Source organism: Crinia signifera, chromosome 2 (assembly GCF_055691185.1).
Source record: "Crinia signifera chromosome 2, ASM5569118v1, whole genome shotgun sequence".
Lineage (NCBI taxonomy): Eukaryota > Metazoa > Chordata > Amphibia > Anura > Myobatrachidae > Crinia > Crinia signifera.
The window spans coordinates 283735317-283751514 of record NC_139218.1 but is presented as its reverse complement, the minus strand read 5'-3'; the positions used below and the strand labels follow the sequence as shown (position 1 = coordinate 283751514).

Sequence of the window (16198 nt, the reverse complement as noted above, 5' to 3'; positions counted from 1 at the left end):
TGGAGGAGAGAGAGAGAGAGGGGGGGAGGAGAGAGAGAGAGAGGGGGGGAGGAGAGAGAGAGAGAGAGAGAGGGGGAGGAGAGAGAGAGAGGGGGAGGAGAGAGAGAGAGGGGGAGGAGAGAGAGAGAGGGGGAGGAGAGAGAGAGAGGGGGAGGAGAGAGAGGGAGAGAGGGAGAGAGAGAAGAGAGAGAGGGGGGGGGAGGAGAGAGGGGGGGAGGAGAGAGGGGGGGGAGGAGAGAGGGGGGGGAGGAGAGAGGGGGGGAGGAGAGAGAGAGAGAGAGAGAGGGGGGAGGAGAGAGAGAGAGAGGGGGGAGGAGAGAGAGGGGGGGAGGAGAGAGAGAGAGAGGGGGGGAGGAGAGAGAGAGAGGGGGGGAGGAGAGAGAGAGAGGGGGGAGGAGAGAGAGGGGGGGAGGAGAGAGAGGGGGGGAGGAGAGAGAGAGAGAGGGGGGGAGGAGAGAGAGAGGGGGAGGAGAGAGAGAGAGGGGGAGGAGAGAGAGAGAGGGGGAGGAGAGAGAGAGAGAGAGGGGGGAGGAGAGAGAGAGGGGGAGGAGAGAGAGAGAGAGAGAGAGGGGGAGGAGAGAGAGAGAAGAGAGAGAGAGGAGGAGAGAGAGAGAGAAGAGAGAGAGAGAGAAAGAGAGAAGAAGGAGAGAAGAGAGAGAAGGAGAAGAGGAGAGGCGAGAGAAGAGGAGAAGGCGAGAGAAGAGGAGAGGAGAGAACTTACGAAGATAGAACAATGGCTACAGCGTCGTTGAGGACACTTTCCCCAAACAAGAGCGCATACAGGTCCACATCTGCACGCAGGTCATTGAATATTGCCAGGACTGTCACTTAGAAAAAAGCACAAGAAAATTAACACTTTGTTTACAGTTCGTGAAATAAGCACCATAGAGATCTACAGGAATGATAGAAATACAGTTTTATGCTTTATTTTTATTAACTATGCTCATTAATTCACTTTAAATACAATTGGTGGTCACTTGTGACTAGAATAGCAGCATGCTTGGGATAAGCACCTTTTGTGCACGACTCAGAGACTCTGTAAATCTGCACACTTAATAAACTTACATGGATAAAGCTCTATAAATAGGATTGTATTCTACACCAGTTATGTAAGATGAGCAAGATTTAGTGGCTATATTATAATATCATGCATATACGATTGTAACCAGCTGCATAGGAGAGTAGGTGGTGTTTAAATCATACATGGTAATATTAACCATGCAATAATGAGTATTAACTAACATCACTACAGCAAGTTTGCCAAGGAAGACCGCAAGTCCATTAACTGTATCCTTCTTTCACAAGGCAGAAAAAGCAAAAGGTCTCATTAGTTGCCATGGTTTCATTGCGGATCGGCATTGCAATGTTCATAAATAACCTTAAAAACATGAAAAATGGCAAATCGGAAAGCTGCACCAACTGCCATTCCAAACTGACTCACTGGCAGTTGGAGTTGTTCCCATTTAATTATTTTTGAACTGTACTGCAGCCACCACTGTACATACAGTCTATTTTCTTTACACAGGCTTTGGTGACAGTAGCCACATAAAAGCATAAAACAAAGATACACATCTCATATATGTGATTTGATATGTATGATGACTGGTACTGTCATTCTGATTTATTTTTAGAAGATTGTATACTTGCTACCATTTATTTACATACACATGCACTAAACTAAATGTCCATTGCATATCGATAGATTACATTCAGAATCTGAAAGGCGCTGTTTGGCTCAGTGTATACAGTACTTTGTAAATCTACACAACATAGAACCAAAACCCAGTAAATGGACATGCAAGCTCAAAAGGAGAACTACACATAACAGGGATGGCACAGAGCTGAACTTATGCCTGCTGGTGGAGAATAGAGATGTGATAACATACATGTATCCTCAATACTTCACACAGTGTGAGATACCTAGGGAGGACGAGTCACCAGGTCCAGTGCAACTCTGATAGTATTGGGAGTCTTTTCTTGCCGAAAATGCATCCTGGTCACAACACAATGCAAGTAGTTATATACCAGGAGACTCTGCTAAGTAATTAAACAACATTTGTTATCTGCGTGCAACTGAGTCTGTATATGAAGCACAACAGAGTTTGGATGCAGCCCCTGTATTGTAGCAATTCATATGCAGATTCAGAGACTCCATCTCACATAAGTGTTGCATATCAAATTAATGAGCACAATCTTAGGCCCATCACATTGCACAGAATACCGGCTGGTGTAATGCACATTATTTAAAAAAATAAAATAAACGAATACCCCTATCACATCGCACAAATAACCTTGGTCCGATACGGGGTTCCTGCCGGATCGACGTGCGTTGTGAAAAGGCCGGCCTTCTGAAAATACCCAGATCGAGCAACTCGGCATTCCGACCCAGGTTAAAAGAGTTAATCCCAGGTCGGATCAGTGTTGCTGTGCAGTGTGAACGGGTAACCCGAATCGAGTGAACCGGGTCCTTTTACACTATAGGGAGAATGCAATCAACTCCAATTGCTGCCTTCTCCCACTCCCCCCGATGACATACCGCCAGTCTGCCCTTCCCCCCCCACCGATGACGTCATCGACCCTGGCATATTGCCAGGTCGCTGTGGGGGAACTTGCATCACAAATGCCGGGTTGCTCCCGGGATGGACTCCAGTATCCTGGAGCGACATGGCATTTACGATGTGAAAGGGGTATTCCTGTCATCAGACTTGAGATGCATACAGCTCCTAACAACGGCGTTTGTCTGCATCACTATTGCGGTTACATCTCAGCCACAATACCTTGCACTAATCAGCCATCAGCACGGACTACTGGACCATCTTATACAAAGTACCTGGATCTGTGGCAGAGATGATGGCTCCGAAGAAGAGACAGTCTGTATAGTAAAATTTGCCATTTAGTTGACCAACAAGCTTCATTAATTGCACCACTCCATACATGAGGTTTCTGTAACAAATACACATGAAATAGACTCACGCTTTGCCACAAAAGCTGTAAGCAGAATATGGTTCCATCACAAGACACAAACACGTAGTACAAAGCCTTTAATAATATGGACAAAGTTACCAGCAGACACAGATGTGATCAGTATAGCTCTAAACAATTTCTTATTACTGTATGTGGCTGGTATACAAGGTGCTGAAAGAGTAACAAGGGGAATAGAATACCATTTGTCATCCATAAATACAGTACCAGATCATCCACTATATTAAATGCACTGAGAACAATGCAGAATCCATAAGGGAAGTGCCTGCACGTTCAGTTCAGAGATTCCAGTCTGCAGCCACCTGCCACTAGGAGGCATGTTTTACAAGGAAATCCAATGTCTGTTATACCCCTTTTAGACATACTACCCGGGATTTTGGCCAGGTTTACCCGGGATTTTCAGCCAAGGTCACTCCCGGGATTTTAGTAACAGACCCCCTTTCACACTACACCTCAGACCCGGGAAAAACCCGGGTATACCCCTTTCACACATAAGCCAGGCTTTTTCAAGCATTTCAGTGTGTCATCATTAAAATGGGACACTTTGCTGGCTCACAAGAATGACATCATGCAAAGGTGGGGGCTGACTACAAAAGGGCCTGTGGGGAGTTCCCACAATACATTGCTGTTATGGCTGCTGAGAACATGTGGAGGATGGAGAGTTTGTCTGCTCTTGTGGATTTGGTGTGTTTTGCAGGCTGTGATGCTTGGATTCAGCTACACATGCTGTTAATTGTTGCACAGTGTGAGATGCAGAGAAGGAGGTATCATTTTTTGGTGGAGAGGGAGGCCAATCGCCGGCATTACTTACGCCGGAGGAGAACCTTGATCATGTCCAGCATCGCATCCATACTACGTGTGACTGGTGCGTCAGCTCGTACACTGTGGGCTAGAGATCAGCAACATGGGCAGGTTTTCTGGGCTACGGTGGAGGCATGGATAATCAATGGCTGGCACATTTCAGGATGTCGCATGGAACCTTTAATTATCTTTTGGAACTCCTTTCCCCGGCACTTACCAGGCAAACAACACGTTGGAGACAGCCTATTTCCCCCAGCAGAAGACTGGCAATTGTCTTGTGGTGGTATGCTACCCCTGGCGAGTACCGCACAATAGCCTGCTTGTTTGGTGTAGGCATTTCCACGGTGTGTGTGTTGGTGCGGGAAGTGACAAAGGCAATCCTGGATTCCTTATATCGCCGTTTCATTTCCCTACCCCAGGGACAGAGACTGGATGAGACTGTGGCTGGGTTCCTGCATCGTGGATATCCGCAGTGTGCAGGTGCCATTGATGGCACCCACATACCCATAATTGCTCCTACAGACAGCGCAGCGGACTACTACAACCGCAAGGGGTGGCATTCCATCATTCTACAAGCAGTAGTGGACCATAAATATTGGTAAGTACCTTTGTAAGTTTGGAGGGGGAGGATTGCTGTTGTGGAACTACACATCTCAGCATGCCCTTTCACAGATTTTGCATTCTCTAGGAGCAAAACTGTTGAAGGGCATCCTGTGACTTGTAGTGGCACAGCAGCTGCAGAGCCTAGAGGTTGTTGTACACTTGTGTATTGTATTTCTAACAAATAATTTTTTTTTCAGTTTTACCGATGTGTTCATTGGCTGGCCAGGACGTTCTCATGATGCCCGTGTTCTGGCCAATTCGGACATCTACAAGATAGCGGAGGAGAGGAACAATGGCAGGCTATTCCCTGAAGAGGTAAATTTATGCTTGTCCCCTATAATATATATGCCCATACAAAGTCTGTATCATACTTCCAAAGTTTACACGTTACACTGCTGTATATTGATACTGTTTTTTCTTTGCAGAAGTCAAAGTTTGTGCAGGGGGTCGAGGTTCCAATCCACATCATTGGTGATGCTGCTTATCCGCTAAGAAGGTGGCTAATGAAAGGTTATACCCAGCATCTTAGGTTGACACCGGAGCAGATACACTACACCCATACCCTCAGTTCTGCCAGGATGGTGGTGGAGAACGCCTTTGGCCGGCTCAAGGGACGTTGGCGGTGTTTGCTGAAGCGCAATGACATTCACATTACCCTTGTTCCTGACGTTGTGGCAGCATGCTGTATCTTGCATAACATATGTGAGATACAGAAAGAACACTATTTGCCAGAGTGGGATGTGCAAGATGATCAGGTTGGCAGTGAAATTGTTCCTGCCCCCCCACATCCCCCTGAGACCCAAAGTGGTGTGAATCCCCCAGAAGTAATACGTGCCACTATTACAAATAATCTGGATGCCATGTTGCAGTAATTAATAAATCATAAGTCTGTTGCTTAAACCATACATTTTTATTTCAAATGCATTTCTTTCATGCATTAACTGTTTGATAGCATGTGTAACAATGCCTTCATAAGGAGTTGCAAAAAATAAACTACGTTTATAACACAGGCCATGTGTGAAATGTCTTGTAAACTATTCTCTCAAACAGACAATACAAAAATACACTTTTCTTTTTAGATGGTGAAATTAAAACTTGCATGGGTAGTATTCAATGTGGCTGGCGAGGGGGTTAAACAGCGAGGATTGCAGAATTCCTGCGATCCTTGCTGTTTAACCCCCTCACCAGCTGTTGAAAACCTGCTGTATTTGGTGTCAGCGAGCAGGAAGCCCAGCGAAAAATTGAAAAAATTTCAAATGGAACAAACAAGCATTTGAAAATAAATAATTGCCACCTATACCTTAGCCGTGGCCAAACAAATAATTATAAAATAATATTAAAATCTGGACGTATATTAAGTCCAAACAAAGTATCCCCAAACTTTTCAAGAAACATGGAATAAACTGTAGAAAAAATCTAGGGGAGATATATCTACCCCAATGTACTCTGTAACCTCTACATATTACGGTAAATTCTGAACTCTGTGTTGTTTGGAGAAGGGGAATGTTGCCCATTATGCCCATTCCAGCCACTTTCACCAAATGCAGGTGTAGATTGTGCTGGAGAATTGGGTACAAATGAGGGTGGAGAGTGCACCTGTTGCACATACTGAGAAGTATGGGCAAATGATGGCGGTGACTGTGGTTGGTGACTATATGCGTTTGGGGGTGGCAACGTTGCTGTGGGTGGTGACCAGGATTGGGACAGTAATTGTCGTAGAAAATCACGATTTTCTCGACAAAGGTTTGCCTGATCCTGACTCACCCTGTCATGCATTGCTGCCATTTGGGTTAGTAAATTTTTCTGCAGTTCGCGTTCACTATCCATGAAGCGCTGCAGTCTGACATCTTCTTGACGTTGCCACGCAGAATCCAGGTCCCGCAGTTGCTCACCGAGGATGGTAGTCATGGCTCTTGTGGTAATCTCTATTTTGGTCCTCTTCTTTTTCCTCGATGGGACATTGTAGACTGTGTGCAAAAAAAAGTTGTTATAACGGTGTGCCAGTAAACAGTCATAATACTATATCCACCTGTCATGTCGCCAAAGGTGGACAATACTATATCTACCTGTCATGTCGGCAAAGGTGGACAATACTATATCTACCTGTCATGTCGGCAAAGGTGGACAATACTATATCAACCTGTCATGTCAGCAAAGGTGGACACCACTATATCCACCTGTCATGTCGGCAAAGGTGGACAATACTATATCAACCTGTCATGTCAGCAAAGGAGGACACCACTATATCCACCTGTCATGTCGGCAAAGGTGGACAATACTATATCTACCTGTCATGTCGGCAAAGGTGGACAATACTATATCAACCTGTCATGTCAGCAAAGGTGGACACCACTATATCCACCTGTCATGTCGGCAAAGGTGGACAATACTATATCTACCTGTCATGTCAGCAAAGGTGGACACCACTATATCCACCTGTCATGTCTATAATCAAGAGGCACTTACTGTTATCGCGCAGTGTCGGCATGCCTCCCTGGGTCTCCAATTGGGTCTCTCCACCCTGGCTCGGTTGTGCTGCTGTCACATCGGGTGTGCTGTCTGACTTGTCGGATTCTAAAATGATGGTATCGTCATCATCATCATCAAATAGAAGTTGCGATGGCGGCGGGCTCTGCGGACTGCACTCCGTTGTCGCTGCTGGCGTCTGTGCCGGAGACGAGGCATTGCTTGATGACGACAAGGCAACAGGGTTGCATAAAGCTGTATGGCCAAAAACAACATTGCAAAGGTCGTACAAGGGCCACTCTGTGCGTCCAGCCCCACTGCGATTGCGATTCTGGTCATTGACCTTTAGGTACTGCTTTTTCAGGGACTTAAGCTTGTTCAATACCTGCTGCTGGGTCTTCCTCACACCTCTGCTAGCAAGGACCTTTGCAATATTTCCATACACTATGGCATCCTTCACAGTGCCTGTGATTTGAGATTTGATCTCCTCTTCTCCACGGACATGTAACAGCTCCCTGACCTCCTCATCCTTCCAATGCTGTGCCATAGCACCTGTCTGGCCACAGGAATCTGCACCCTTTTGCTGGAAAGGGAGCACAGGAGCAACATGCAGCCACTGCCTCTGCTTGCTCCGCCGCACGTGTGCCTGGGGCGTCTTCCGCGGCTGCAGCTGATGACCTCATCAGAAGACGCCGGGGCAGCAAAAAAAAGCGTTGTCGTATGTGTAAAACAGAAAAACCCGGGTAAACCCGTTCAGACATAACCCGGGTATTATACCCGGGAGTTAAATACCGGGAAAAACCCTGGTCAATTGCAGGTGCTCAGCACCCGGGAGTAAAATCCCGGGTATACCCTTTCAGACATACGCTACTCCCGGGTTTAGGCGCGTTCATGTGAAAAAACCCGGGATTTTCGCGTATGTCTGAAAGGGGTATTACTTTATCAAAGGTGGATAACAGGAGATAGAAACCTATACAATGGGGAAGATGTATTAAGCCTTAACAAGAGATAAATGCAAGGGTGATAAAGAGAAATAAACGTCCAGCCAATCACCTGCTAACTGCCATGTTAAAGCCAGTGTTTGAAAAAAGTCAGTAAGGAGCTGATTGGCTGGATGTTAATCACACTTGCATTTATCTCTTGTTAAGGCTTAAAACATCTGCCCCAATATTACGTACCAGTGCGTTGCTTAGTCATTACATTTAAATGAAATAGACAAAATATTGGATTTACAAAAGCATATTCGTTCTGTATATTGTTGCTAAAACATTGCTTTACATTCAGTTTTATTCGCAATAATTACACATAACTTGTTTTATGGACCATATTTCTTTAAGCTATCTGGTATTAGCCAATACATGTGAAGATATAGTTTAATGTCATGGCTCCATGCTAGATTCACTTATACTCATTAAAAAAAGACATTTCATTTTATAGGTTACTTTGAGGTTTACTCCTGATCAGATTTGACTAGGCTATTGATATTTGTATTGTTCGGATATATAACTGGCACTTAGCACTGCAGTAAATATAGACTGTGCAAAAGAAACACACAATTAACGCTTATGTTCACGCTACCACAGCTACTACAGTTTAGCTGTAAAATAGAAAATAAAAACAGGCGCAAGATGCAAAAACAATGATATTTCTATTGAAAACTCAGGCTCGGTGGAGTATGGGTAACCAGACTTTACAGCTATGTTTCCACATTTGCATCTCATAGATAATAAATGACCCAACAATATTTTTCTTATAAAATCAGTTAGAAGTGATAATTAATGTCTGAGAAAAAGCAGAAATTACCTCAGACTAAACGAATACCAATTATAGGCAGGAAAGTGCTTCCCACAATGCCATTCACAATCATGCAGGCACTTCCCAATGCCCATAAGAACTCATCCATTAGCTCTTACCAATGAATTTAATCTACATTAAAAGACCAACACTGGTCATTAAACATGATTCTTTATTAATTATTACACTGCATAGAAACTAGTATTTTGCTGGATAGTTACATTCTTTTTACAGAAATATTTTGTATACAACCACAAAAATAAATCATAAAACATAAATAAAAAACAAACAAACGCATCAATAGTTTAATACAAGTGTAACAGAAATTATATTCCTGCAATGGAAACCATACCATTGGTCACTTTTTCAGGATTTATTTTGTCCATTCTAGCACCCGCCAACTTTGACAACCCATGCAGTTGCTCTTCCCTGCCTGGGGTGTCGCTGTCTGCTGTGGTGTTTCTAGCACAGGTCTGGTTTGCATATCAGTGCTGATATACAGACCACATTGTGCTAGAAGAACCACAGCAGACAGCGACACCCCAGGCAGGGAAGAGGAACTGCATGGGTTTTCAAAGGTGCTAGAATAAACACTATCAGAACACACACTGAATGCTTTGATAATGCTGGCTGGACAGTTCTCACTGCTTATCCAGCTTTAATAAAATGTTCACCCCCTTTCTAAATTCAGTGAACCGGCTTATTGCCAGGTTACTGTGGGGGCTAAACATCACAAATGCCGGGTCACTCCCAGGACAGACCAGTGTCCAAATCCCAGGTGCGACCCGGAGGCGTACCTACATATTCGTAGGCCCCATAGCAAAAGTTTGTAAGGACCTCCTATTTAGCAGCTGATGGTGATAAATGTATGTAAAACATATTACGTAGATCAGGCATGTCCAAAGTCAGGCCCCGGGGCCAATTGCGGCCTGTGCTGTCATTTTAAGCAGCCCGCAGCCTCTAGCTGGAAGCGGGCAGAGCATCAGATGTGGGAAGCACAGCACAGGACACTAAAGGTGGGGCCCCAGTGAGCGCTTCTTTACCTTGCTGTCTGCTGCAGTAAAGAGGTGCCGGCCACCACATTCAGATGTGTTTGGCGTCCTACCCCTGCTGCTGCAATCTTAGATCACCCGACTCCACAATCACAGTGACAGCAGTGTTTGGGGAGGGGGGCAGCAAGGGGTAAGCTTACTCCGGTAACATGCAGAGCGGAGGAGGGCGGCAGCGGGAGCCCAAGCATCTCCTGCAGTGCCTGCTTTGCCTCTCTGGCTCCCACAACGGGCTGGGAAACATACAGAGGAGTGAGGGGGCAGAGTGGGGGACATAGTGAAGGAGGGTCAGGCTGGGGGACATACAGTGAATGGAGGCAGAGAAGAAGGGGGGGCCATTCAGAGAAGGGGGAGCAGGGGCAGGCTGAGGGACATACAGTGAAGGTGGGCAGAGTGGAATACATAGTGAATGGGAGTCATACAGTGAAGGAGGGTCAGGCTTGGGGACATACAATGAATGGAGGAACTGATGGACATTAAGAGAAGGGGGAAGGCTGAGGGACAGAGAGAATGGGTGCAGAGTGGGGAGCATACAGTGAATGGAGGCAGTGATGGCCATTCAGAGAAGGGGGAGCAGGGGCAGGCTGGGGGACATACAGTGAATGGGGGCAGAGTGGGGGAAATACAGTGAAGGGGCAGGCTGGGGGACAGAGTTAATGGGGGCAGAGTGGGGGACCATTCGGAAGAAGGTCAGGCTGAATAGTCGGCCCCCACACATTTACACTTCACCAAATCTGGCCCTCGTCGCAAAAAGTTTGGACACCCCTGACTTAGATGTTAAAGTTGGGCCCCTTTAGCTCTGGGCCCCATAGCAGTTGCACCCCTTGCACCTATTTATTTATTAACAGTTTCTCATATAGCGCAGCATATTCCGTTGCGCTTTACATAGGGGACAGTGATACAACAAAACAGGGTATTTACAGACAGTCAAAATGTAGGAGGGCCCTGCTCGCAAGCTTACAATCTATAGGGAAATAGGCATTGATACATAAGGATAGATACTGTATTCTTTATTGCATCTACCTATGGTAGTTACGCCCTTGGACCCGGCATTTGCAATTTGAAAGGTGTACAACTCAAAAGGTACAAAAACAAAATAAAATGGTTTTGTCCATTATAGAGCTGGGTATGCTTTTCATTATATAGATCTAAAAATATATCTTTCAAAATCTTACAGCTTTATTGTACAGTACTACTAACATTATATACTGTAGTAATATAGTACACAGTATGAACTGTCTGAAAACATAGAAGTATTTTATTTGGTTTTAGCCTGCCAAACATATGTTCGATATAAATTTAAAAAAGTATAAGGAAAAAAAAAAATATATATATATATATATATATATATATATATATATATATATATATATATATATATATATATATATATATATATATATATATATATATATATATATATATATATATTTATTTATTTATATTTATATATATTATTTTTTTTATTTTTTTTCTTCCCCAGAGGAATGCAGACACAGGGTGATAAATATAGCACCTATTACTGCTTCCACACAAATAGAAAGAAGTATAGTCATACTTTTCAGTAACATTTATGCAGTGTATATCCATGTTTGCGCCTATATCAACACTTGTGCCGAGATCAAGCACTCACCCAATGATGAAGCAGGAGACGGCAGTACCAAAGAAGGCATAGGCAAGAATGGAGCCTATATTTCTGAAGAAATGTCTCTGTCACAAGAAAATAGGAAACAAAGGAAGCTGTTTTATGAACAAGACCACTGTAAATCATATGGCTTTAAGGGTAAGCTATAAAGAAACATTGCTTTAATAAAAAATCTCTATTAAAATAACTATTTGCCAATGTGGCTATTTTCAGAACAGTAATATCACAAATTACTGTAAAAACAAAAGAGAAAGAAAGAAGGAAAATGAAAGAAAAAGAAAGAGAAAAAGAAAGAGAAAAAGAAAGAAAAAAGGAAGAGAAAGAGAAAGGTCTTTCAAGTGAAAGAGAAAAAGAGGAAAAAAAGGAAACACTTAAAAAAGAGCATGCCTACTAAAACATTCCACTCTGCGCGCAACGGCACAAAACCAATGGGACAAAACCAATGGGCTCTGCTGCTTATTTGGGTAATATTACTGCTGATGCAGCAGGTTCTATACACTTTGGCGGTTATTCTGATTCACTTTGAAAGGCACAATCACTCTCTAATGGACAAAAGCAAATGCACTGCAGGTGGGGCTGATGTGCGGAGCGCGTTACATTTGGGTGTTTTATTGTTTCTGTGCAGGGTAAATACTGGCTGCTTTATGTTTACACTGCAATATAGATATCAGTTTGAAGTACATCCCCCACCCAAAATCTAACTCTCTCTGCACATGTTACATCAGCCCCACCTGCAATGCATATGGTTTTGTCCATTAGAGAGTGATTGTGAAATGAATCAGAATAACCCCCTTTGTCCATGTTCTGCAATGTTCTGTGCTGTAAGTCATTGTTTTCTTTATAATATAGAGAGTGTAAGCATAGACAAATATTATAGTAATGGAAGATATGAAGATAGTTGGTTTATAGTTAACCTATTCCAAGCAACTATAGCAACAAAACAAAAAAGCACATCTTTAATTTTGCTAAATTTTCCCATACGCATTCACAAGGCCATAGGAAACAAATCCAAAGAATGTTTTTTTTTTTTTTTAAATACCAAAAATCACCACCAGGGTGCTTTTTTTTCTGCTTGTAAGATATCAGATACATAGGTCCTGATTCTGGTTCACTTGCAAAAGAAAATTCTCTAATGGACAAAACCATGTGCACTGCAGGGGGGGCAGATGTAACATGTGCAGAGAGAGATACATTTGGGTGTTATTTTGTTTCTGTGCAGGGTAAATACTGGTTTCCTTTTACACTGCAAATATATATACATACATACACACACACACACACACATATACATATATATATATATATATATATATATATATATATATATATATATATATATATATATATATATATATATATATATATATATATATACACATACATAAAAATTTGAAGTACAAACCCCACCCAAATCTAACTCGCTCTCTGCACGTTACATCTGCCCCACTGTGCAATGCACACATGGTTTTGTCTATTAGAGAATTTGCTTTTGCAAGTAAACCAGAATAAACCCCATAATTTGATGGCAGATACTTGGCACCTCTAGTCTGACCCTTCTTTTTTTTTTTTTTATCTGTCCAATCTTAACTTTGGCTGTTAGTGCAAATTGGTTTTAGGTCATCCATCTTACCACTATTTAAGGTAAGCAACACCCTCGCATACTTTTCATTCTCATTTTGACTTAAATGTAACAAAAATAATAATAATAATTAATGAGAACGTGCAATGCAAATTCAGCACCAGAAGCTTTGCAGAGATTCAGGTCACTGAAAAACCTATTAAAAAGTCCAATTTGTTTTTGCCATGAATTCCGTGGCCTCATGAAGAGGTTTAAATTATAGACACCCAGTCCAAACATTTTCCAGTAAAAACTGTGTGGTGACAGAGACATCTAGTGGTGGCTATTCTCTATACAGCGATGCTAAATATTTCTAGGTTAACCTGTCTGCAGTCCAGAAATGGAACGTTTACTTACATTAAAATAGAGTGCTACCACTAGATGATGCTGTAACATCCCCCTGGCAAGTAAAAGACATGAGCCTGACCTCTGTATTCTGATCAGTACGCTTGACAGACCTCTCTCTCAATGAGTGCAGTCACTGCCTGCAGGTCAGTTAGTAGTCAAATTCTTATAGTGAAGGCTCAGAAATAGCTTAGTTTCAAACAGGGATCACGTCATTCTTTTTTTAAATGACAGCAAATTACCCCAATTCCTACAACTCTGTAGATTGATCCTTGTAACAAATGCATCACTCTGAAGGTATTCTATCAGATTAAATCAGAAAAGTTGCATTTTTCTATGGAGAGAATTTTTAAAAAAGTAGTACATGTTTTATCAAATTAAAAATATGAACAGTCGTAGTAAATACAAAAAGCGAAAAATTACTGTATACATGAATACAAATTTGTACAAGCGTATTATGCTGGAACCCGCAATGTGTTTTTACCCCAATTGCGGGTCCATTTTTGGCTAATAAAAACATCCAACAAGTGGCCACTGTATAATGACCATCTGTCACTAGTCGTGATATCTGGATGTTTATATTGCCCAAAAGTGCAATGGGGTTAATAGTTTTAACACTATATGGCACTATACTATTTTTACAGAAAACTAAAAACAGAATAAATTAAGCTAGAGAAAGAGAACCATTTCAGAATGCACAAAAAATACACATAAATTTGTAAAACAAAGCAAATACATGGGTTTTCCCATAAATATCAGGAAAAAAAAAAGCGTAAGGAAAAAGAGGCAAGTAGAAACGAGGGGACCGGAAACTTCTCAAAGTGTGTATATTATATTGTGCCCAGTAACCATTAAATGCCTTTCTATTTAACATGATGTCCTCTTACAGACCGATGAGAAAAATTAGACTGCACGAAGCACCTAGTATTGAAGTAGTCAGTGGTGAGAGATTATACGTTGAGTGATGTCAAACTGTGCGACAGTTCCTCTTAACTGCTCAGCTAGTAACTGTATTATGAAGGTGTCAGCCCAAAATGTATTTCCTAAAACTGTCAGTTTGGGCACAAAAAATACCCCAAAAAATGAATGACACTGCATAGACCCTCCATTGTGGAGCCTTACCAAATCATAATTATATATAAGAAAAAGGCTAAATGGGTGTTCACACAGTTAGATTTTTCTTGGGATTCAATTGGGATCGAAAGGCAAATACAACCCATTATACAGTATATAGACCAAATGTACTCGTGTGTATGGGGTGTAACAATGCTCCTGAACTTTATGGGGGGAGAAGGGAAGTCAAGTGTTTTGCGCGCTGACGGACACTAAGGGGGACATTTACCAAAATGGATTCGTAGAAAAAAGGTGTATTCGTAGGCAGAAATACACCTTTTTTTTTACGAATTTGTATTTTCGGGATTTACAATCCCAAAAATACAACAATTCGTAGTCCTAAAGATGGAACATTCGTATTTGTATTTACAAATACGAATGTCTACACCATCGATAGGATACGACAGAAATCACCATTCAAAAGAATGGTGGTTCCTGATGTACTAAGCAGCCGTACTGATAATACGGCTGCTTAGTGGTGTGAAACACCCACGCAAATACGACAGGAAAATAGAACACCATTTTCCTGTCGTATTTGCTTTAAGCCTGCACGGATCAGTCAGATCTAGGTTTTTCATATTGGTAAATTTCCCCCTAAATGGCATCCAATGGAGGATTCAAGTGTTGCTCTGACTGGGTATGCACAGGCGCCACCATCACTGTTCTGTTTCATCATTTTGATGGACTGGTAACTATTCACACTATATTTACACTCAGTCAACTCCTATGTAGATCATTTACTTTACCTCTCACTCAATATGAACTCTGCCTTTATTTTACAGTGTTCAAGGAATGGTGTAATAATTCAGTACTGTAAAGTCACCCTTGCTGAATTGTATTAGCTTACCTTTTTTAAGCTGTATCCTGCATGGAAAATAATAGGTGGCAATAAAATGTTGAAGAAAACTTCTGGGTCAAAGGTTACCTGCAGCAAAGAAAGAAGTATAAGAGCAAAGCCTGGGGCATAATATTTACACAACATACAAAATACATTGCGCTCACACTCTGGGTGTCTGGTGACAAGGATTTTTTTTGTTGTTAAGAAACCAGTTTGTAGTTTTAAAATAATACAATCCTTAAATACGGGTATGTGAATGCTACTCTCAGAGAGTGAATAGTCGGAAGTCTAGAACACGCAATAAATGATACTTAAGTTTAGACCGATAACAATTCTCATTTTGCAGAGTTGGTTTGTGGTGTCTAAAAAAAACAGATCCTCAAATATGCATAATGCCAGTCGCTCTATTCTCTCTGCCTATGCTTACAGAAGGGTGTTATTAGTCTCAGAAGAAAAGGGTAATATCAGATTGCACATGACACACACACATATTACAGAAATGTGCAGTAATTACATTGTCATTTTGTAAAGTCTATGTAAATAACAGTATTACTGCTTGTGTTGAAAGTATATACTATTGCAACAATACTTACTGTAAAGGCAGTGTGATCTAGTCATAATGAGCATGTAAAAGAACAGTACACTGCTTTAAACAAACACTGGGGGATGGGTGGGTAATGGGACCGGGGGTTATTCAATTATTGCTGTATTTTTCTCCATGCGAAACATCAGCAATTTTCTGCCTTTTTTAGGGCAAATTCAGATTCACCTTATTCAATGCCTGTGTTGCTTTGGCTGGTCAAAAACCACGTGGATTGGCATATTCACTTGTAGTTGAATTTGTGGGTGTTTTTTTTTTTTTTTTAAAGGCATGGTGAAAAAGTACTCAAAAAGTACTCACCCGCAATTGAATTGAATACTATGGGGTGAATGAGTACTGTTTC

The 16198-nt window shown here is 42.0% G+C and overlaps 2 protein-coding genes across 3 annotated transcripts in view; both read right to left on the bottom strand.

The window, feature by feature from the left end:
- Window positions 1–16198, bottom strand: part of SLC9A7 (solute carrier family 9 member A7) — a 103354-nt gene that overhangs the window by 48074 nt on the left and 39082 nt on the right. For both annotated transcript variants that reach the window (XM_083168758.1, XM_083168760.1), the window contains exons 3-6: window positions 15264–15341; window positions 11329–11405; window positions 2831–2943; window positions 722–827 (exon numbers count right to left, since the gene is read on the bottom strand). In XM_083168758.1, the coding sequence (XP_083024884.1) occupies window positions 722–827; window positions 2831–2943; window positions 11329–11405; window positions 15264–15341 (374 nt within the window). The remainder of the gene's footprint in view (window positions 1–721; window positions 828–2830; window positions 2944–11328; window positions 11406–15263; window positions 15342–16198) is intronic.
- LOC146057479 (uncharacterized) lies at window positions 5282–7721 on the bottom strand. The gene is made up of 2 exons (XM_083168757.1): window positions 6853–7721; window positions 5282–6353 (listed from the first exon to the last, which is right to left on the bottom strand). The coding sequence occupies exons 1-2, from the start codon at window positions 7397–7399 to the stop codon at window positions 5842–5844; spliced, it is 1059 nt and encodes a 352-aa protein (XP_083024883.1). The 5' UTR covers window positions 7400–7721; the 3' UTR covers window positions 5282–5841.